The following is a 23,958-nucleotide window of genomic DNA, read 5'->3' as shown; positions in this document are numbered from 1 at the left end:
CCCCACCGCAGTTTTCCCCCCTTGGTGTCCATACATTTGTTCTCTACATCTGTGTCTCAACTTCTGCCCTGCAGACCAGTTCATCTGTACCATTTTTCTAGGTTCCACATACATGCGTTAATATACGATGTTTGTTTTTCTCTTTCTGACTTACTTCACTCTGTATGACAGTCTCTAAATCCATCCATGTCTCAACAAATGACTCAATTTCGTTCCTTTTTATGGCTGAGTAATATTCCATTGTATATATGTTCCACAACTTCTTTATCCATTCGTCTGTTGATGGGCATTTAGGTTGCTTCCATGACCTGGCTATTGTAAACAGCGCTGCAGTGAACATTGGGGTGCATGTGTCTTTCTGAATTACAGTTTTCTCTGGGTATATACCCAGTAGTGGGATTGCTAGGTCATATAGTAATTCTATTTTTAGTTTTTTAAGGAACCTCCATATTGTTCTTCATAGTGGCTGTATCAATTTACATTCCCACCAACAGTGCAAGAGGGTTCCCTTTTCTCCACATCCTCTCCAGCATTTGTTGTTTGTAGATTTTCTGCTGATGCCCATTGTAACTGGTGTGAGGTGATACCTCATTGTAGTTTTGATTTGCATTTCTCTAATAATTAGTGATGTTGAGCATCTTTTCATGTGCTTCTTGGCCATCTGTATGTCTTCTTTGGAGAAATGTCTATTTAGGTCTTCTGCCCATTTTTGGATTTGGTTGTTTGTTCCTTTAATATTGAGCTGCATGAGCTGTTTATATATTTTGGAGATTAATCCTTTGTCCGTTGATTCATTTGCAGTATTTTCTCCCATTCTGAGGGTTGTCTTTTCGTCTTGTTTATGGTTTCCTTTGCTGTGCAAAAGCTTTGAAGTTTTATTAGGTCCCATTTGTTTATTTTTGTTTTTATTTCCATTACTCTGGGAGGTGGATCAAAAAAGATCTTGCTGTGATTTATGTCAGAGTGTTCTTCCCATGTTTTCCTCTAAGAGTTTTATAGTGTCCAGTCTTACATTTAGGTCTCGAATCCATTTTGAGTTTATTTTTTGTATATGGTGTTAGGGAATATAGATTGACATCTTTCTGATAACTGAGTCCTCCTATTGTGGCATAAACTATACCATTTCGTTTACTTAGATATTCTTTAATGTCTTTTTTAAACGTTTTAGGATTTTTTTCTATAAAAGGCCTGCAATCTTTTGTTAGATTTGTTTTTAGCTACCTAATCATTTTGGTATTATTGTATTTGTTGACTTCCATTATCTTTTGTTACCAAGAATTGTCAAATACCCTTTATTCAGATTCACCAATTGTTTACTTTTTGTCATACTGCACTATCATTTTTATGTGTATGTGTATAAATTTTTCTGAATCATTTAAGAGTGAATGGCTGACATTGTGCCCCTATACCCTTAAATACTTCAGTGTGTACTGCTTAAGAACAAGGACATTCTTTTATATAACAACAGTACATTTATCAAGATCAGGAAATTTAACACTGGTCCAATACTATTATCCAGTTTAATCTCCATGTATTTTTAAATTTTCCAGCTATCTTTCTGTTATTGATTTATAGTTTAATTTCATTGTTTATAGTTTATTTCTAACCATTGCTTTGCTTTCTGTCTCTATGATTTGCCTATTCTGGACATGGCATCATATAAATGGAATTACACAATATGTGGGCTTTTGTGTCTGGCTTATTTCACTTAGCATAAGATTGTAGCAGGTATCAGTACTTCATTCCTTTTTATGGCTGGATGATATTTCATTGTATGAATATGTCACACTTCATTTACCCATTTATCAGTTGATGGACATTTAGATAGTATTCTTTTTTTTGCTATTATGAATAATGCTACTGTGAACATTCAAATACAGGTTTTTGTGTGGACATATGTTTTCATTTCTCTTGGGTATCTACCTAGGAGTGGAATTGCTGAGTCATAAGGTAATTTATATGTTTAAATTTTTGAAAAACTGCCAAAATGTATTCCAAGGCAGCTGCACCATTTTATATTCTTACTAGCAATGTATGAGAGTTCTAATTTCTTCACAACCTCATCAACACTTGTCTTATTTTTTTTTTTTTTTTTTGTCTAACTTTTTGATAAGTCATCCTTGTGGGTGTGACATCTGTTACTTTTAAAATTACATTTTCTAACTACTGATAGTGTATAGAAATGAAATAGATTTTGGTATATTGCTTTTATATCTGGCCACTTTACTAGACTCTCTTAATTCCAGTGGATTATAAATTCTTTTTTAATATAATGACATCATCTGCGAATAATGAATGTTTTGTTATTACCTTTCTAAGTCATATGTCTTCTGCATCTTTTTCTCGTGTTTCTGTACCTGGTAGAAGCTCTACTAAATATGGAATAAAAGTGGTGATAGTGGGGGAAATCACTGCTGATTTTAAAGGAAATGTTTTTCTGTAGTAATGATGTTTGCTGTAGAGGTAGATAACCTTTATCAGGTTAAGAAAGTTTCCTTCTATGTCCAGACTTAAGAGTTTTTAACAGTGTTTCTTCAGCACTATTGAGATAATCATGGGGTATTTTTTAATCCTTTAATCAGTTAATATGGTGAATTACATTAAGAAACTTCTAATATTAAACCACCCTGAATTCCTTAGATCAGTGGTCCCCAAACTTTTTGGCACCAGGGACCACCGGTTTTGTGGAAGACAGTTTTTCCATGGACCGGAAGCAGTGGGGGGAATGGTTTCGGGATGATTCAAGTGCATTACATTTATTGTGCACTTTATTTCTATTATTATCACATTGTAATATATAATGAAATAATTATACAACTGACAATAATGCAGAATCAGTGGGAGCCCTACGCTTGTTTTCACTTGCCATTCATGATAGGGTTTTGATATGAGTCTGCAAGCAATTGATTTATTATGGTCTCTGTGCAGTCAAACCTCTCTGCTAATCTGTATTTGCAGCCGCTCCCCAGCGCTAGCATCACCGCCTCAGCTCCACCTCAGATCATCAAACGTTAGATTCTCATAAGGAGCACGCAGCCTAGATCCCTCAGCATGCGCAGTTCACGGTAGGGTTTGCACTCCTATGAGAATCTAATGCCACCGCTGATCTGACAGGAGGCGGAGCTCAGGTAGTAATGTGAGTGATGCGGAGCGGCTGTAAATACAGATGAAGCTTGGCTCACTTACCCGCCGCTCACCTCCTGCTGTGCAGCCCGGTTCCTAACAGGCCACGGACCGGCACCAGCCTGTGGCCCAGGGGTAGGGGACCCCTGCCTTAGTTAAACTCACCTTGGTTATGTGGAATTCTGTTTATACTATTCTTTTTTAAAATTAATTAATTAATTAAATTTTTTGTTTATACTATTCTTGATAGATTTGGTGTGCTAATAATTTGGAATGTCCACATTTATGATACTGGCATTTCTTGTACTATACTTACTTAATTTGGGCATCAAGATGATTATTATCCTCATACACTGAGTCGGGGTATGTTCTCTTTTTTTGGATTCTTTATGAAGATATTTATATAATACTTAAATAATTGCTGGTAATTATGGTTGACTCACTTGTTCTGAGTTCTGGTGTTTTATTTTTGAAAAAAATTTAATTACGGATTAAGTTCTTTTACTGTTTAAAGGACTATTCTTATTTAGTTAGTCAGTTTGGGTTAGTTAGAATTTTCTAGGAATTTATCCATTTTGTTTAAGTGTTAAAATTGAGAGCATAACATTGTTTAAAGTATTATTTTAAAAAATTATTTATTTATTTATTTAGGCTGTGCCAGGTCTTAGTTGTGGCGTGTGGGATCTTCCTTGCGGCATGTGGAATCTTTTAGTTGCAGCATGTGGACTTATTAGTTGTGGCATGTGGACTCTTAGTTGTGGCATGCGGGATCTAGTTGTCTGACCAGGGATCAAACCCAGGCCCCCTGCATTGGGAGTGTGGATTCTTACCCACTGGACCACCAGGGAAGTCCCTAAAGTATTATTTTTTAATTCATAATATTATTTATATTTGTGCCTTCTCTCCTTTTCTCATCACTCTTACCAGGGGTTTGTGGTTTTTTCAAAGATCTAGATTTTGGCCTTGTTGGTCCTCTTTTTTTCTGATTTTATTTTATTTTCATTAATTGTTGTGCTTATCTTTATTTCTTTTCTTCTGCTTTCTATGGGTCATGTAATATTCTTTTAACCTTTATAAAGGTGGACATTTAATGTATAACATTCAGCCTTTCTTCTTTATTAGGCTGAATATTCTAGGTCAAATATTTGCTCTTCCGTATGGCTGAACCTAAAAGTTTTAAAGCTTTATTATTTTTATTTTATTTATTTATTATTTTTGGCTGCATCGGGTCTTAGTTGTGGCATGCGGGATCTTTGTTGAGGCATGTGGGATTTTCCGTTGTGGCGCACAGGCTTCTCTCTAGTTGTGGTGTGCGTGTTTTCTCTCTCTAGCTGTGGCAGGTGGGCTCCAGAGCAAGTGGGCTCTGTATTTGCAGCACGTGGGCTCTCTAGTTGAGGTGTACTGGCTCGGTAGTTGTGGCGCGTGGGCTTAGTTGCCCTGCGGCATGTGGGCTCTTAGTTCCCCAACCAGGTATCGAACCCGTGTCCCCTGCATTGGAAGGCGGATTCTTTACCACTGGACCACGAGGGAAGTCCCTAAAGCTTTAAGTGTCCCTTTATGTAGTACCTTACTTGCAGCACTGAAGTTTTGCTATGTGGTATATACATTACTATTCAGTTATAAGGATTTTAGATGATTATGATTTCTTCTTTGATATAGGAGTTATTTAGCAGTATATGTTGAATTTTCCAAATGTGTGGTTTGAAAAAGTTTTTTTCTCATTTTTTAAAAAGCTTTATTGATGTTTAATTTACATAGCATAAAATTCTCACAGTGTAAGCACGCAGTTCAAAGATTTTTGTAAATTTATACAAGCCCCACATCTAATTTTAGGATACTTCCTTTACTCCAAAGAGTCCTCCTCCCGTGCCCATTTGCAGTCAGTTCTCACCTCCAGCCCCACACTCAGGAAATGATGGTTATGATTTCTGTCTGTGTAGGTTTGCCTTTTCTAGAAATTTTGTGTAAATAAATCAGTTGGTCATAAATATAAGTTGGGTTTTGTTTTGGACTCTGTATTGTGTTCCATTGATCTCTGTGCTATTTTTAAACAACCAGCACAGCAGAAATACAAAGGATCATAAGAGACTACTACAGGCAACTATACACCAATAAAATGGACAACGTAGAAGAAATGGACAAATTCTTAGAAAGGTACAATCTCCCAAGACTGAACCAAAAAGAAATAGAAAATCTGAATTACCGTACTGAAATTGAATCAGTAATTTTAAAACTCCCAACAAACCAAAGTACAGGACCAGATGGCTTCACAGGCGAATGCTACCAAACATTTAAAGAAGAGTTAACATCTGTCCTTCTGAAACTATTCCAGGAACTTGCAGAGGAAGGAACACTTCCAAACTCACTCTGTGAGGCTCCATCACCCTAATACCAAAACCAGATGAAGATATCACAAAAAAAGAAAATTACAGGCCAGTATCACTGATGAACATAGGTACAAAAATCCTCAACAAAATACTAGCAAACAGAATCCAACAATACATTAAGAGGGTTATACACCATGACCAAGTGGGATTTATCCCAGGAATGCAAGGATTTTTCAGTATCCACAAATCAATCAATGTGATACACCACAGTAACAAACTGAAGAATAAAAACAATATGATCATCTCAATAGATGCAGAAAAAGCTTTTGATAAAATTCAACATCAATTTACAATAAGGACTCTCCAGAAAGTGGTCATAGAGGAAACATACCTCAATATAATAAAGACCATATATGACAAACCCACAACTAACATCATACTCAATGGTGAAATGCTAAAAGCATTCCCTCTACGATCAAGAGCAAGACAAGGATGCCCACTCTTGCCACTTTTATTCACCATAGTTTTGGAAATCCTAGCCACAGCAATTAAAGAAAAAATAAAAGGAATCCAAATTGGAAAGGAAGAAGTAAAACTGTCATTGTCTGCAGGTGGCATGATACTATATATAGAACATTCTAAAGATGCTACCAGAAAACAAACCAATACCATACAGTCTTGATGGCTATAGTTTTTAGTATATTTTGAAATTAGGTAGAGTAACTCTTTCAGCTTTGTTGTTCTTCAAAAATTTTTGGCTATTCTAGGTTCTTTGCCTTTCCATATACATTTTAGGATCAGCTTGTCAAATTGTATGAAAAACCTTGCTGGGATTTTGATAGAGAGTGCATTGAATATATAGGTCAATCTGGGGATAATTGCCGTATTAACAATATTGAGTCTTCGAATCCATGGATGTGGTATGTCTTTCCATTTATTAGGTCTTCTTTGATTTCTGTATGTAATGTTTTGTAGCTTTCAGTATACAGGTCTTGCACATCTTTTATTGACTACAATGAGTCTAGGTGTGGATCTCTTTTTTTAATCTTAATTGGGGTTTATTGAGCTTCTTTTATAAATTAAGGGTTTTTTTCATGAAATTTAGGCAGTTTGGGGCCATATTTTCTTCAAATATTTTTTCTTCCCCATTTTTCCTTTCCTCCCTTTCCAGAAATCTCATTATATGTATGTTGGTACATTTGGTGTTGTGCCACAGGTCTCTGAGTGTCTGTTTTTTTTCAAAAATATTTTCTCTGTTTTCTCCAGATGAGATTATTTCTATTGCTGTAGTTTAAGTTCACAGATTCTTTCTTGTGCCATCTCAAATCTCTAGAATTTCCATTTGGTTCTTTTTAAAATTGTCTATTTCTCCACAGACATTCCCCATTTGGTAAGTCATTATCATCACATTTTTCTTTAATTCCTTGAACAATAATTCCTTGAACAATAATTTCTTTTAACTTGTTGAACATATTTAAAGAGCTTCTTTGAAATCTTCGTCTGCTGTATGCAACATCTAAACCTATTCAGAGTCAGTTTCTATTGACTACTATTTTCCCCTGAGTATATGTCAGTGGGGTTTTTTTTGTTTGTTTGTTTTTTATGATGTCTTACAATATTTTTGTTAAACTGGACATTTTAGATTAATGTATTGCAACAACTCTGGGTTTTGATTCCCTTTTCAACAATATTGTAATTTTTAAAATAACTTGCCTGGACCTAAATTGTGTAATCTGTCTCCCCCACATTGCGTGATTGTTGATGTCTCTGCTCAGTTTTTTAATTCTGATTTTTTTTTTTTAACTTCTTTTGGCCATGCCTTGCAGCATGTGGGATCTTAGTTCCCCGACCAGGGATCAAACCCATGTCCCCTGCATTGGAAGCGCAGAGTCTTAACCACTGGACTGCCAGGGAAGTCCCTTTTAATTCTGATTTTTACCTTTAACCTGGCTTCATAGAGCTTTCCCATGTGTCTGCATAGTTTACTGGTCAGTTAATGATTTAAACTTTCATCCTCTGCTGATGGATCTGTGTGTGGGTTGGGGAGTACATTCAAAGTTCAGTCAGATTTCAAATCTACCTTGGTTTTCACTTTATGGTAAGCTGTCTCAGATTTTTTCCCACACATGTATACATGTATGTTTCCCAGTAAGCCAAGGATGTTTGGAGAGCTTATCTAGCCATTCTATAGCTGTCTCATTTTCAGGTTCTTCCTGTCAGATTTCTGACTGTTCCACTCCTGGCTGCATCTAGGACCTCAATCCCAGAACAGCAGAGCTGTGGGTTTCCCCCATTCATCTCTTGCTGAGTCTAATACTTTTTTAAAAATTTATTTATTTATTTTTTCGATACCTGGGCCTCTTACTGCTGTGGCTTCTCCCGTTGCGGAGCACAGGCTCCGGACGCGTAGGCTCAGCGGCCATGGCTCACGGGCCCAGCCACTCTGCAGCATGTGGGATCTTCCCGGACTGGGGCACGAACCCATGTCCCCTGCATCGGCAGGTGGATTCTCAACCACTGCGCCACCAGGGAAGCCCTAAATTTATTTTTAAAAATTTTATTTAGTTTTTTGAGTCTACTACTTTTATTGACAGTGCTGCTAGACTGGATTATCAACTACTGCTCTAAATCAAGTCCATCTCCTCTGGTACCAAGATCCTTTTTCCTCATGATCCTGGTAAAACTGTTGCACTGATTGATCTGAGAGGGGAGTTAGGAGCAGCCACAAGCAAGAAAACTACAAATTCCTCTTTTTACCCAAATTTCTAGCTGCTTATAATAAACAAATACTCTTCAATTTATTGTGCATTTTGGTTGATTTCCAGGGCTCTGAAATGGTTGCTTTTGACAATTTTTGTCCATTTTATACTTACATTGGGGGAAGAGGATTTTCCAACTCCTTATTCCATCATAGCCAAAATTCCCATCTCTCTTATTGCTAAAATAATTGTAATCAGAGTATATAGTCTGTACATTACCTATTCTTTGAATTTTGAGATTTGCTATATGGCCTAGTAAGTGGTCAATTTTTATAAAGTTTCCACCTGTACTTGAAAGGATGAAATTCTCTGATTTTGGGATGCAGAATTTTCTGATTTGGCTATTAAATCAAGCCTCCTACTTCAAGCATTATAAATCTTTACTAATTTTTCATCTGCTTAATATGCCAATAATAAAAAAGAGAGTTGTGTTAAAATTCCCTCCTATCATAGGGAAGTTATAATGTTTGCCATACAGTTCTTTCTATTTCTCTTTACTGTTATCCGGGTCCTAGTTATTAGCCTCACAAGTCTAGAACTGTGCTATCTTCCTGGTGAGTTGAATCATTTCTAAACATATAATGACCTTCTTCACCCCTAATAATTCTTTTATCTTAAAGTCTATTTTGTCTGCTGTTTGTATAGCAATACCAGCTTTCTTTTAATTAGAATTTGCTTGGTATATTTCTTTCCTATTGTTTTACTTCAATCCTTCCATATTGTTACATTTTAAGTATGGCTTGCTAAAGTAAGCTGAATTTCCTGCTTCCTAATCTGATTATCTTTATTTTAACTAGTGATGTGGTCCATTAACATTTATTATGATTATGGATGTATTTGGGCTTGTTTCTAATGCCTTATATAGTTTTATTTTTCTTATGCTTCTTATTTATCCTTTCTTGATTTTTTTTATTGAGATTTTATTTGCCTTTATGTTCTTATTCCTTTTGTTTCTTTCTACTGGTTTACAAGCTGTATCCTCTATTTCTGTTATTGAAATTTGACCATTCATGCTTAAAATCTAATGTTAATCAGTATTTTAACACTTTTCCTGAATAATACAAGGACCTGAGACCACTTTAACTCTGGTTACCCATTCTGAAGTACATGCTTTTTTCCAATTATTTAAATATCTTTTTTAAAATTCCACAGAATATGCATTGTTTTTATTTTATTCCAAGGTTTCTCCGTTTTGGCACTATTGACAGTTTAGGCCAGATAACGCTTTGTTCTGGAAGGTACGAGTACTCTCCTGGGTATTGAAGGATGATGAGCAGCATCTCTGGCTTCTACCCACTAAGAACCAGTAGCATGCTTATCCCCTGCCCAACGGTAAAACCAGAATTTTCTACAGACATTACCAAATGTTCCCTGGGGGCAAAAGTGCCCTCAGTTGAGAACCAATGTTGTATACAGACAATGTTTACTTACAATTACCTATGATTTTAGCTATTTCTTTGCTCACTTCTCTTTTTTAATTTTTATTTTAATTAATTAATTAATTAATTTGGCTGCACCATGCGGCTTGTGGGATCTCAGTTCCCTGACCAGGAATTGAACCCAGGCCACGGCAGTGAAAGCCCGGAATCATTTTGCTCGCTTCTTTCATTTCATACCTCCCTTTTGGCAGCATTGGCATCGTTTTCTTTCTCTCTGATATATTTCTTATTTCCTCTGTGAAAAATTATTGGTAGTAAATAGTTTTGTTCACTCTTATTTTTGAACGATAATTTTATTGGATACACAATTGTAGGTTCATAGTTCTGTCCTCTCAGTAATTTGATCATGATATCTTATTGTAGTTTGACTGTCATTATTGCTATTGAGAAGTTTTCTGAAAGCCAATCTCTAGTTATTGTATAAGGATTTCTCTTTTATCTCTGGCTGTATTCAGCTCTTCTCTTTGTTTTTTCTCTTCTACAGTTTCATTACACTGTATGAAAAGGGATTACATTTTGTTTTGGCTCATGTTGTGCTTACTGTAGTATCTAGATTCATGTTGTCTTTCATCAGTGATAGAAAAATTTCAACCCAAATCCATTGAATATTGCCTCTCCTCTATTCTCTTCATTTGTTCTCTCTAGTGCTCTCATTAGGTGTATATTTGACTTTCTTTTACTTGACTTTCTCTCTCTCTCTCTTTTTATTTTTGGTTGTCAAATAACCCTTTATTAAATTATTTTTCTTTGCAGTTCTTAACTAGCTGGACATTCCATCACACCACTGTTGATGTCATCTGTGATGTCGTAAGGGTGGTGGCCATCAACATTGCAGCCCACAGACTGGGCAGTTCCCAGGATCTCTTGAATGGTTCCAGAGAGTTCTCTAGCTAAAGATCAATGCCTCATCTGTCAGGCATTGTTGACAATCTAATCAAAAGTGATGTTTCCACTATGCTTAATGTTTTTCTGCTTCTTTCTGTCTCTTGGCGGTTCCTCAAGGGCTTTGATGATCAGGGAAGAGGCAGAAGGTATCACCTCAATCTGGGCCTGTCTATTTTGAATGGTCAGTTTCATTGTAATCCTCAGACCCTTCCAATCACCAGTTGCCGTGGAGCAACTTGGATGCCTTGGATGTCATCACCAGCCTTTTTTGGAGAGAGACCCAGGGGGCCGATCTTGGGGGCCAGGGCAGATGTGGCACCAATCTCCCCACTGGTGCACCTCAGGTATACGGCTTTGATCTCGCTGGGGTCGAACTTAGGCGGCATGGTGGAGGCCTCTGGTGTCAGATGAAACCAGATTCAGGATGACTGAAGAAAGTTGCACCTTGGCCTCCTCCGAGCCAAGAGCCAAAAGCTCTTTCTCTTTATTTTCTCTGTGCCACAGTCTAGGCACTTCTTCAGATACATCTCTGATTCACAGATTCTCTCTTCAGATGAGTCTAATAGGATGTTTATTTCATCCAGTGAGTTTTAAACTTAGGCAATTACGTTTTTCATTTATAAAGATTCTATTTGGTTCTCTTTTAAATCTGCCTGATCACTCTAGATCATCTATCGCTCATTTTTAATTCTACTCTTTTATTTCTTTAAACAATTCACATATACTAATTTTATATTCTATACCTAAAATATTAATATCTGAGATCTTTGGGGGGGCTTTATCAGTTATTTAATTTCTGTTGACTTTCATAATTATGATTTGTTTCCTTATGTGTTTAGTGATCTTTGACTGTGAACTGATATTTAGCTGATTTTAATCTGGGAATCCTAAGTTCCTTCTGACTTGGTACTACTTTAGCCATTGAATTTATTTCAATTATTGTATTTTTTAATTGTCACAGTTACGTGGTTCTTTTTCACATCTCTTTTCATTTTTTAAGCACATCTTTTATTCTTGTAATATCAATATATTAAACATTTAAAAAAATATTTATGTATTTATTTGGCTACACCAGGTCTTAGTTGCAGCATGTGGGATCTTTGCTGCTGCATGCAGGATCTTTAGTTGTGGCATTCTGGAACTTTAGTTGCAGCATGAGAACTCTTAGTTGCGGCATGTGGGATCTAGTTCCCTGGCCAGGGGTCAAACCTTGGCCCCCTGTATTGGGAGCACAGAGCCTTAGCCACTGGACCACGAGGGAAGTCCCATTAAACATTAAAATATATTATCTGATGATTCTGGTATCTGAAATCTTTGTAGGTCTTATTCTGATGTCTGTTGTGCCTTGTTTCCTTTGGTGTTTAGCAATTTAAAAAATTATAATCCATTTTCTTTGAAACTTTGGTGAAGTTCTTTGAGGTTTCAGGTGACATTGGGTTTCTACACAAATTATTGGCATTTGATTCTCTCAGGCACCTAGAGAACATTAACAGTCTAGGAACTACTTAAACTAAATTCTAACCTTGAGGCTTTCTAGTCTACTCAGAGTGATTTGGGGCATATGAGTGGTATTTGTAGTTACATATTTTCTGGGAAAATTTCTTCATTTTTTGCCTTCCATTAAGCAGTTTTCCTAGCAATCCTGGGGGTGGGGTGGGGGTTGAGGATGCTTTTGTTATATATGATTCATTTTTTAAAAAAACTTTATTTACTAATAATTATAGTTAACAGGAAGTTGCAAAGCAAGTACAGTGAGGGTCAGTGTAATCTTTACCCAGTTTCCTATAATGGTTCTATCTGTATTATTGAAGTACAATATCAAAACCAAGAAATTGACACTGGAACAATGTGTGTGTGTGTGTGTGTGTGTGTGTGTGTGTGTGTGTGTGTCGTTCTACACCATTTTATGGCATATGTAGATTCATGTAATCACCACCACAATCAAGATACAGAACTATTCCATCGTCACAAAGATCTCCATGCTATCTAACCTTCTTACCCCACAGCGATCAGTAATCTCTTCTCCATCTTTATAATTTTGTCCTTTTGTGAATGTTGTATAAATGGAATCACACAGTATGTGACCTTTTGAAAATTGCTTCTTTTCACTAAGCATAATGCACTTGTGACCCATCTAAGTTGTTGTGTATATCAATAGTAAATTCCTATTAACTGCTTAGTAATGTTTCATATTAAGGATATACTGCAGTGTATTTAATCATTCACTTATTGAAGGACGTTTAGGTTTTTCTAGTTTGGGGATATTACAAGTAAAGCTTTTATGAACATCTATGAACAGGTTTTTGTGTGGACTTATGTTTTCATTTCTCTGGGATAAATGCCTAGGAGTGTGATTGCTGGGTTATATCGTAAGTGTATGTATGTTCACATATGTTTTTAAGAAACTGTATCTCTGCTGTTCCATGGTTACACACTTAGAATTGCTGTGTCTCCTTGGTGGATTTACCCTTATAATTATGTTATGTTCTTCACTGTCCCTGGTAATTTTCTTTGCTCTTAAGTCTACTTTATCTGATATTAATGTAGCCAGTTCTGCTTTCTTTTCCTTTTTCCCCCCCATTCCAGCTTTTCTTTTGATTAATGTTACCATGGTATGTCTTTTGCCATCCTTTTACTTACTTTTTTTTTTTTAATATTTATTTATTTATTTGGTTGTGCCAGGTCTTAGTTGCAGCAGGTGTGCTCCTTAGTTGCGGCTCGCCAGCTCCTTAGTTCTGGCATGCGAACTCTTAGTTGTGGCATGCATGTGGGGTCAGTTCCCTGACCAGGGATTGAACCCAGGCCCCCTGCATTGGTAGCACAGAGTCTTAACCACTGTGCCACCAGGGAAGTCCCCATCCTTTTACTTTCAATCTACCTATATCATATTTGAAATGAACTATGTATATATGAACTATGCAGCTAGGTCTTGAGTCTGACTCAATTTTAGAGTACAGCCCTGAAGCTCCAGCTTTATGAGTGTCTCCCCACACACACTCAAGCAGGCTTTGTTCTTCAAGCCTCTGAAGGCCTATGAAACCACAGAAATCAATATTGAATGTTACCAATTTGACAAATACCCTTAAGATGAAAGGCAGCTTTTGTGCTCCAGTTATCTAAGTTCCTGTCTTCACACTCAGTCCTTGACCTATGCATTTTCTCTCTTTAATAATTTTCAGTGGGAAGGTTGGTGTGTGCATGTAATCTGCCATGTTGCTGGAGAGCCAATATAATCCTCAAAACAACTCTCTGATAAGGTATTATTGCTCTCATCTTACAGATCATGAAAATGTATGACATGGTGAGACATGATATAATATAATGGAAACACATGAGTTTTGAGGCAGGCCGACCTAGGCTTGAATTTTTGACTCCTCAGTTAGCTGTGTAACTTTGGGCAATTTATTTAACCTCTTTAAAACTCAGTTTATTCACCCATATTATAATATTTCTTATAGTGTTGTTGGGGCATTAAATGAGAAATACATTAAAATGCTTAGTATTTTATTTAGTACCTAGCCCTGAATAAATAGTAGTTGCTCCTATCATCATTGTTCTAACTGTTGTAAAAGATTCAATAACCTGCCCGTGGTAATTCAGCTAGTACATGGCCAGGCTGAGATTCAGACTTAGGTCTGTGATTCTAAAGCCCATGCTCTTTTTCCTGCACCATGTCACTTTCCTTATCTTCCTTAGAAAATATTCACAGAGAAAAAAAGAAAAATAATAATTCACAGACTTTTCATACATTTATTTCTATCCTATCTAAATAATCCACAAATATTTAAATGGCTAGGTTTGGTAGAGAATAGAAAAAAAAGAGTCTCAGCACTTGATCTCATATATTGCTAAACAGACTTCAATTCCCTCAGGAGCAGATTGTATTTAATGTACTACTTAAATATTCAGGCTTTAGAATAAAGAAAAAACTTAAACTTGAGTCCCAGCTTCTCAACCTCTAAGATTCACAATTCCTGGTCTGTTAAATGGGAATAACAACATTAACTCCCTAATAGGAATATTGGGAGGATAAGATAAAATAAAGTAATATATTTAGAACAGGGCCTAAAACATGGTAAATGCTCCCAAATGGTAGCTGCTGTTATTACCAAAGGCAGAGACTGTTTTCTACATTTTTCATTCCTCCCATTAGTTCAGTCAGTCAACGATTTGTGCCTCTTTGTGCACTAAAGAAAATACATGGCAATCAACCTGTTTGATACTAAACAGTGCACTAAATAAAAAGTATACTAAATTTGATTCCTTATAGCCAGAAGCTTATTATTTAAGATAAGCAAATCTGCTACAGAGCTTGCTTCATCACCTAAGAGTCTCAGAAACTACAGAAATACTTGGAACCATCATTCTCTCTGAGAATGTCTAAAGGTTTAAGTATCTTGGCATGTATAACAAAAGAAGTCTCTATTTCTGCTTTGGAAGATAATTTTCTCTCTCCCACAAGCAAGAAAAAAAACACAGAAAATTTAAAAAGACATTTCCTTTTCACTGGTTTATAAAGACCTGTTGTTCAAACTCATGATATAAAGAGATAAAGACATACATATTCACCCTCTGCCAATCATCAGGAAAATCTGTATCAACAAAATTCAGATCATAATTACCTTTTTCTGTTGTTCTTCCCCATCCACTTATAAAACACTTCGTGTTTCGGTTCAGTCTTTGGAAAACACCAAAAGGTAGACAGATAGGCTGAATATAATCATTATATCTCACTGCTTTTTTTAAATGAAAAAGCGCAATATCATTTTCATAAGATTCCACATCGAAGTCTGGATGGATAATGATTGCTTTAACTTTCATCATCTTGGAGTGTGGCTGACGCCCACCTATATTATTAGTTCCAATCACAACTCTCCACATTACAGGATCTCTGAAAGAAAGTAAATGTTCTTATCTTAAACAGGTATTTAACTAAGTAAATATTCTTAATCTCCCACTAGTTTTTGTTTTTCTCATGTTAGATTAATAACAAAAAAATTAATCCTACTTTCATGTGACAAAGTCATAGCAAGTAAAAACCTAAATATTGTGATGTAGGAAAAGAGAAAAAGATCAATGGGACAGAAAGTCCCAAACGGATTCAAGTACATGAGAATTTAATATATGGTAGCAATTCTTACCAATGGACAAATGGATGAATTATTCAATAAATGGTATTGGGACAACTAGCTAACTAACAAACTAGTTTGAAAAGTGAAATAAAATTAAATCCCTGAAAAATTATTAAACACTAAAATAAACTCCAAATGGATTAAATATTTAAATGCACGAATCTTTTAAATAAAGACTTCCTATCTTTTAGAGATACGTAAAGTGGTATGTCTGAGATTTCTTTCAAAATAATTAGAGGGGGAGTTGGCAAGAATAAAGATGAAACAAGATCAGCCATGAGTTGATAAACTGAAGCTGCATATTATGCATATGGGAATTCATTAAACTATTTACTTTTACAAATTTTTGAAATTTTAGAATGAAACATTTGGATATTAAATTAGGATGAGAAGTTTAAAAATTAAACCAGAAAGAAAATATAGATGAATACCTAACATTGTTATGGAAAGGATGCCACCAGGGAAGCCCAAATTTGCCTTTTTGTAATTCTATTTGAGCAAGTTGGAACATTCCACTGGACTATATCTCAGTGAGAAAGGACTTTATAAAGCATGACACTAAATATAAAAGAAGCAACTAATGGATCTTGACGTCTTTAAAAGCAAAAAGCAAGCAGAAATCAAACCAAACCAAAAAAGTCTTCTGTAGGTCAAAAATCAACAATTAAAACCCCAAGTGGTTAATACTTATTGCATGTGAAATTTACAAATGCCGAAATTCCTTTCACCCTTCAAATTGGCAGAGTGTGTGTATTTAATGATTATGCTCAGTGCAGACAAGAGTCAGAGGAACAAAGTTACTCTTATTCACTGAGGAATATATAAATAGATAGGCACTCTGGCAGCATGTACCAATAGCCTATAAAAGTTGCATTGATTTTGACACTGCAATTCTACTTCCTAGAATTTATTCCAAGGAAATAGAAGATAATTAGCTATCTTAAAATTGGACTAGGTAACCTCTAAAAAGTTTGTAAAAATGTTTATACAGTCCTAGTTCTATTGTGTTTAAAAAGAAATTGTAGCTTAAATGCTTTAAGCTGCTTTAAAAAAATGATGTTTGGGCTTCCCTGGTGGCGCAGTGGTTGGGAGTCCGCCTGCCGATGCAGGGGACGCGGGTTCGTGCCCCGGTCCAGGAGGATCCCACGTGCCGCAGAGCGGCTGGGCCCGTGAGCCATGGCTGCTGAGCCTGTGCGTCCGGAGCCTGTGCTCCACAACGGGAGAGGCCACAACAGTGAGAGGCCCACGTACCGCAAAAAAAAAAAAAAAAAAAAAAAAAAAAATGTTTCTTTTCCAAATGTATACAATTTATCTTTCTTGAATTAAAATTTTTTCCCGTTTTATTGAGAAATAATTGACATACATCACTAAGTTTAACGTGTACTGCATGTTGGTTTGATTTACATATATTGTAAAGCGATTACCACAATAGGTTTAGTTAACATCCATTATCTCATATAGATACAATAAAAAGGAAAGCTGGTGATGAAAACTCTTAGGATCTACTCTCTTAACAATTTTCCTATATCATACAGCAGTGTTAACTATAGTCATCATGTTGTACATTACATTCCTAGTCCTTATTTCTCTTATAAGGGAAGTTTGTACCATTTGACCACCTTCCTCCAATATCCCCTCCCCCCACATCCTGCCTCTGGTAACCAACCACAAATCCCATCTCTTTCTCTAAATTTGGTGGGGAATTTTTGTTTGTTTATTTTTATTTGTTTCTACTTATAACTGAGATCCTGCAGTATTTATTTGTCTTTTTTTGTCTGACTTATTTCACTTAGCATGATGCCTTCACGGTCCATCCTCAATGTCACAGATGGTAGGATTTCCTCATTATTTATGGCTGAATTACACTTACACACACACACACACACACACACACACACACACACCACGTCTTCTTTATCCATTCATCTATCAGTGGACACTTAGATTATTTCCGTGTCTTAGCTGTTGTAAATAATGCTGCTATGAAATGCGGTGCAGATATTTTTTCAAGTTAGTGCTTTCATTTCTTTTGGATATATTCCCAGAAGTAGAATTGCTGGATCTTGTGATAGTACTATTTTTAAGTTTTTGAGGAACCTCCATACTGTTTTCCATAGTGGATATACCAATTTACACACTCCCATCAGTGGTGCACAAGTGTTCCCTTTCCTCCACATCCTCCCCTTGATGATGGCCATTGTGAGGTGATATTTCATTGCAGTTTTAATTTGCATTTCCCTAATGACTAGTGAGTTGAGCATCTTTTCACTTACCTGTTGGCCATTCATATATCTTCTTTGGAAAAATGTCGATTCAGATCCTTTACCCATTTTTAAAATTGGATTATTTATTTTTTTGCTATTGAGTTGTATGAGTTCTTTATATATTTTGGATATTAACGCCTTATCAAATAGATGATGTGCAAATATTTTTCCCATAGGTTATCTTTTCACTTTGTTCATATTTTCTTTTTCTGTGTGGTTTTTTTAGTTTGATGTAGTCCCACTTGTTTATTTTTTATTTTGTTGCTTGTGCTTTAGGTGTGATTTCCAAAAAATCATTACCAAGACCTATGTCAAGGAGGTCTTTTTCCTGTGTTTTCTTCTAGGAATTTCATGGTTTCAGGTCCTACATTTAAGTCGTTAATCCATTTTGAGTTAATTTTTGTTAATGGGGTCAAGTTTCATTCTTTTCCATGTGAATATCCAATTTTCCCAGCACCATTTATTGAAGAGACAGTCTTTTCTCCACTGAGTATGCTTGGCTCTCTTGTCAATTATTAGTTGACTGTATGTGCTTGGGGTTTTTTTCTGGGCTATCAATTCTGTTCCATGGTCTATTTGTTTTTATGCCAGCACCATACTGTTCTAATTACTATAGCTTTATAGTATATCTTGAAATCAGGAAGTGCGATGCCTCTGTTTTTTTTGTTCTTTGGATTCAGGATTTCTTTGGCTATTCAGGGTCTTTTTTGATTTCACATAATTTTTAAGGGTGTTTTGTCTATTTCTGCAAAAAGTGCCATTGGAATCTTGATAGGGATTGCACTGAACCTATAGATGGCTTTTGGTAGTACTGACAGTTGAATAATATTAATTCTTCCAATCCGTGAACATACCTTTCCATTTGCTAGTGTCTTCTTTATTCCTAAGTATTTTATTGTTTCTGATGCTGTTGTAAATGTAATCAATTCTTTTATTTCTTTTTCAGAGAATTCATTGTTAGTGTATAGAAATGCTATTGATTTTTGCGTGCTAATTTTGTACCCTGCAACTGAATTCTTGGATTAGTTCTAATGGTTTTTTGGTTGTGTCTTGGGATTTTCTATATATAAAATCATGTCACTTGCAAATAGAAACAATTTTACTTCTTTTCCAGTTCTCATACCTTTTATTTCTTTTACTTGCCTTATTATTATTATTTTTTTGTGGTACGCGGGCCTCTCACTGTTGTGGACTCTCCTGTTGCGGAGCACAGGCTCCGGACGCGCAGGCTCAGCGGCCATGGCTCATGGGCCCAGCTGCTCTGCGGCGTGTGGGATCTTCCTGGACCAGGGCATGAACCCGTGTCCCCTGCATCAGCAGGCGGACTCTCAACCACTGCGCCACCAGGGAAGCCCTACTTGCCTTATTTTTTTAAAAAATATTTATTTATTTCTTTATTTTGGCTGTGCCAGGTCTTAGTTGTGGCATGCGGGACCTTTAGTTGTGAAATGTGGGCTCTTAGTTGCAGCATGCCTGTGGGATCTAGTCCCCTGACCAGGGATCGAACCCAGGCCCCCTGCATTGGGAGTGTGGAGTCTTACCCACTGGACCACCAGAGAAGTCCCTCTTTTACTTACCTTATTGCTCTAGCTAGGACTTCCAGTACTATGTTGAATGGGAGTGCGAGAGTGGGCAGCCTTGTCTTGTTCCTGATCTTAGAGGAAAAGCTTGCAACCTTTCAGCATTGAGTATGATGTTAGCTGTGGGCTTGTCATGTATGGTCTTTCTTATGTTGAGATATGTTCCTTCTATGCCTAATTTCCTAAGTATTTTATCATGAATGGATGTTGAATTTTGTCAAATGCTTTTTCTGTGGCTATTGAGATGATCATATGATTCTTTTCTTTCATTCTATTAATGTAATGTATCACATTGATTGATTTGCACATGTTGAACTATCCTTGCCTCCCAGGGAGAAATCCCGCTTGATCATGGTGAACAATGCATCCTTTTAATGTGCTGCTGAATTTGGTTTGCTAGTGTTTTGTTGAGAATGCTGCATATATATTCATCAAGGATATTGTTCTGTAGTTTTCTTTTCTAGTAATGTCCTTATCTGTCTTTGGTATTTGTAATGCTGGACCTTGTAAAATGAGTTTTGGGAGGTTCCTTCCTCTTCAGTTTTTTGGAAGAGTTTGAGAAGGACTGGTGTTAATTCTTCTTTAAACATTTGATAAGATTCACCAATGAGCCGTCTGGTCCTGGGGTTTTCTTCTTTGGGAAATTTTTGATTACTGACTCAACTCCTTACTAGTAATTGATCTATTTAGATTTTCTGTTTCTTTCTGATTCAGTCTTGGTAGGTTGTATGTTTCTAAGATTTTTTTCATTACTTCTAGGTTATCCAGTTTGTTGGCATCTGGTTGTTTACAGTAGCCTCTTACGACCCTTTGTATTTCTGTGGTATAAGTTGTAATGTCTCCTTTTTCATTTATAAGTTTGTTGATTTGGGTCCTCCCTCTTCTTTTCCTTGGTAAAGCTAGCTAAGGGTTTGTCAGTTTTGTCTATCTTTTCAAAGAACCAACTGTTATTTCGGTTAATCTTTTATTTTCATTATTATTTTATTTATTTTTGGCTGCATTGGGTCTTCGTTGCTGCGTGCGGGCTTTCTCTAGTTGTGGCGAGCGGGGGCTACTCTTCGTTGCAGTGCACAGGCTTCTCATTGCAGTGGCTTCTCTTGTTGTGGAGCACAGGTTGTAGGCACACAGACTTCAGTAGTTGCAGCACGCGGGCTCAGTAGTTGCGGCACGCAGGCCCTAGAGCACGCAGGCTTCAGTAGTTGTGGCGTATGGGCTCAGTAGTTGCAGTGCACAGGCTCTAGGGTGTGTGGGCTCTGTAGTTGTGGCGCACAGGCTTAGTTGCTCTGTGGCATGTGGAATCTTCCCAGACCAGGGATCGAGCCCATGTCCCCTGCATTCGCAGGTGGATTCTCAACCACTGTGCCACCAGGGAAGTCCCTGGTTAATCTTTTATATTGTTTTTTTGTTATCTATTTAATTTATTACTGCTCTAATCTTTATTATTTCCTTCCTTCTAATTTTAGGGTCATCTTTTTCTAGTTCTTTAAGGTGTAGAGGTAGGTCGTTTATTTGGGATCGTCTTGCTTCTTTTTTTCTTTATTTTTTGCGGTACGCGGGCCTCTCGCTGTTGTGGCCTCTCCCGTTGCGGAGCACAGGCTCCGGATGTGCAGGCTTAGCGGCCATGGCTCACGGGCCCAGCCGCTCCGTGGCATGTGGGATCTTCCCAGACCGGGGCACGAACCCGCGTCCCCTGCATCGGCAGGCAGACTCTCAACCACTGCGCCACCAGGGAAGCCCTGTCTTGCTTCTTAATGTATGCATTTATTGCTCTGAACTTCCCTCTTAAAACTGCTTTTGCTGCATAAGTTGTGTTTCCATTTTTGTCTCAAGATACTTTTTAATTTCTTCTTTGATCCACTGGTTCTTTTTTTTTAGGAGAGAGTGTTGTTTAATTTCCATGTAGTCATGAATTTTCCAGTTTTCCTCTTTTATTGATTTCTACTTTCATGCCATTGTGGTCAGAGAAGATCCTTGGTATGGTTTCAGTCTTCTTGAAGTTGCTAAGACTTGTTTTGTGGCCTAACATATGGTCTGTCCTCGAAAATGTTCTATGTGTACTTGAGAAATACTCTGCTGCTGTTGGTTGGAATGTTCTGTGTATGTCTCTTAAGTCCACCTTGGTCTACAGTGTTATTTAAATCTGCTATTTCCTTACTGATTCTCTATCTGGATGATCTGTCCGTTGTTGAGAGTGGGATATTAAAGTCCCCAACTATTATCAAATTGCTGCTTATTTCTCCCTTTAACTCTGTTAGTTTTTGCTTTATATATCTAGGTGCTCCAACGTTGGATGCATAAATATTTACAATTGTTATATCTTCTTGATGGATTGACCCCTTTACCGTTGTGTGGTGACCTTTTTTTGTTTCTTTTTACCATTTACATTTAAAGTCTATTTTGTCTAATATAAGTACAACTACCCCTGCTTTTTTGGGGTTACCATTTGCTTGAATGTCTTTTTCTATCCCTTCACTCTCAGTCTATGTGTGCCTTTAAAGCTAAAGTGAGTCCCTTGTAGACAGCATATTGTTGGACAAAGACTTTTCTGAACAGACAAAAGCTGAGAGAGTTCATTACCACTAGACTAGCCTTACAAGAAATGCTAAAGGAAGTTCTTTGACTGAAAGTAAAAGGACACTAATTAACATCATAAAGACATTAAAAGGTATTGCAAAAATCACTGGTAATGGTAAATATATAGCCAAACTTAGATTCTGTAATTTGGTAATAGTGGTGCATAATTTACTTACAACTTTAAAAGTTAAAGGAATTAATATAGTAAAAATAACTATAACAACACTAATCTATTAGTTACACATTATAAAAAATATGTAAATCATAACAGCAATAACCTAAAATGTAAGGTGGAGGAGAAGCAAAAGTGTAAAGTTTAGGAATTCTATTGAAGTTAAGTTGCTAACAGCTTAAAATAGTGTGTTATAATTTTAAGATAGTTTATGTAAGCTTCTTGATAACCTCAAGGTAAAAACCTGTAGGAATTACACAAAAGGACTTGATAAAGAAATCAAAGCATACTGATACCAAAAGACATCAAAACACAAAAAAGACAGGAGGCTAAGAAACAGGGAACAGTGGATCTAGAAAACAACCAGAAAGCAATTAATAAATGGTGATAGTAAGTCCTTACCTGGCAATAATTACTTTAAATGTAAACAGATTAAATTCTCCAATCAAAAGACATAGAATGGCTAAATCAACTTATATTACTTACCTATTTCAATTTATATTCAGACCGTGAGATTAAAAAACAGGTTATATACACTGAAAAGTACAAAACATTGCTGAAAGAAATTAAAGAAGACAAATAAATGGAAAGACATCCCTTGTTCATGTATTGGAAGACTTAATATTGTTAAAATGACAGTACTACCCAGAATGATCTATAGATTCAATGAAATACCTATAAAAATCCCAGTGATGCTTTTGCAGAAATAAGATACCCATCCTAAGATTCATATGGAATATCAAAAGACCCCAAATAGCCAAAATAATCTTGAAAAAGAAGAATAAAGTTGGAGGACCATACTTCCTGATTTCAAAACTTACTGAAAAGCTACAATAACTGAAACAGTGTGATACTAGCATAAGGGCAGATATATATACCAATGGAAAATAGAGAGCCCAGAAATACACCCTTGCATATGTGGCCAATTGATTTTCAACAAGAGTGCCAAGATAATTCAATGGAGAAAGGAAAGGCTTTTCAACAAATGGTGCTGGGAGAATTGGATATCTACATACAAAAGAATGAAATTGGACCCTTATACCATATGCAAAAGTTAACTCAAAATAGATCAAAGACCAAAATATAAGAATAAAGCTATAAAACTCTTAGAAGAAAACACAGAAAAGCTTCATGATATTGGATTTGGCAGTGATTCTTGGGTATGACACCAAAAGCACAGGCAACAAAAGAAAAAAATAGATAAATTGGACTTGATCAAAATTAAAAACTTGTGCATCAAAGGACACTTTCAAGAGAGTGAAAAGACAACCCACAGAATTGGAGAAAGTATTTGTATATCATATATTTGACAAGGGATTAATATCTAGGATATATAAAGCACTCCTACAGCTCAACATCCACAAAAAATCCAGACAGCCGAGTTCAAAAATGGGCAAAGGACTTGAATAGACGTTTCTCCACAGAAGAAATATAGGACTGCCCTGTTGGTCCAGTAGTTAAGAATCCGTGCTTCCACTGCAGGGGGCACGGGTTCGATCCCTGGTCCAGGAGCTAAGATCCTGCATGCCACATGGTGTGGCCAAAAATAAAATAAACCTTAAAAAAACAGAAGAAATACAAATGGCCAGAAATCACATGGAAAGATGCTCAACATCACTAATCATTAGGGAAATGTGACTCAAAACCACAATGAGGGACTTCCCTGGTGGCGCAGTGGTTAAGAATCCACCTGCCAATGCAGG

General features: G+C 36.5%; 1 protein-coding gene and 1 pseudogene across 1 annotated transcript in view; both read right to left on the bottom strand.

Annotated features, from left to right (window-relative positions):
- TMPRSS12 (transmembrane serine protease 12) overlaps positions 1-23,958 on the bottom strand; it is a 37,168-nt gene that overhangs the window by 7,152 nt on the left and 6,058 nt on the right. The window contains exon 3 of the mRNA XM_027108199.1: positions 15,156-15,424. Within this exon, the coding sequence (XP_026964000.1) occupies positions 15,156-15,424 (269 nt within the window). The remainder of the gene's footprint in view (positions 1-15,155; positions 15,425-23,958) is intronic.
- On the bottom strand, positions 10,385-10,934 carry LOC113620439 (60S ribosomal protein L12 pseudogene; annotated as a pseudogene).

The sequence above is a fragment of the Aethalodelphis obliquidens genome, unplaced genomic scaffold (genome assembly GCF_003676395.1).
Source record: "Aethalodelphis obliquidens isolate GAN/ISIS:26980383/991018 unplaced genomic scaffold, ASM367639v1 scaffold8, whole genome shotgun sequence".
NCBI classification, from domain to species: domain Eukaryota; kingdom Metazoa; phylum Chordata; class Mammalia; order Artiodactyla; family Delphinidae; genus Aethalodelphis; species Aethalodelphis obliquidens.
The sequence above is the reverse complement of the archived record's forward strand: the minus strand, read 5'-3'. Positions and strand labels throughout refer to the sequence as shown.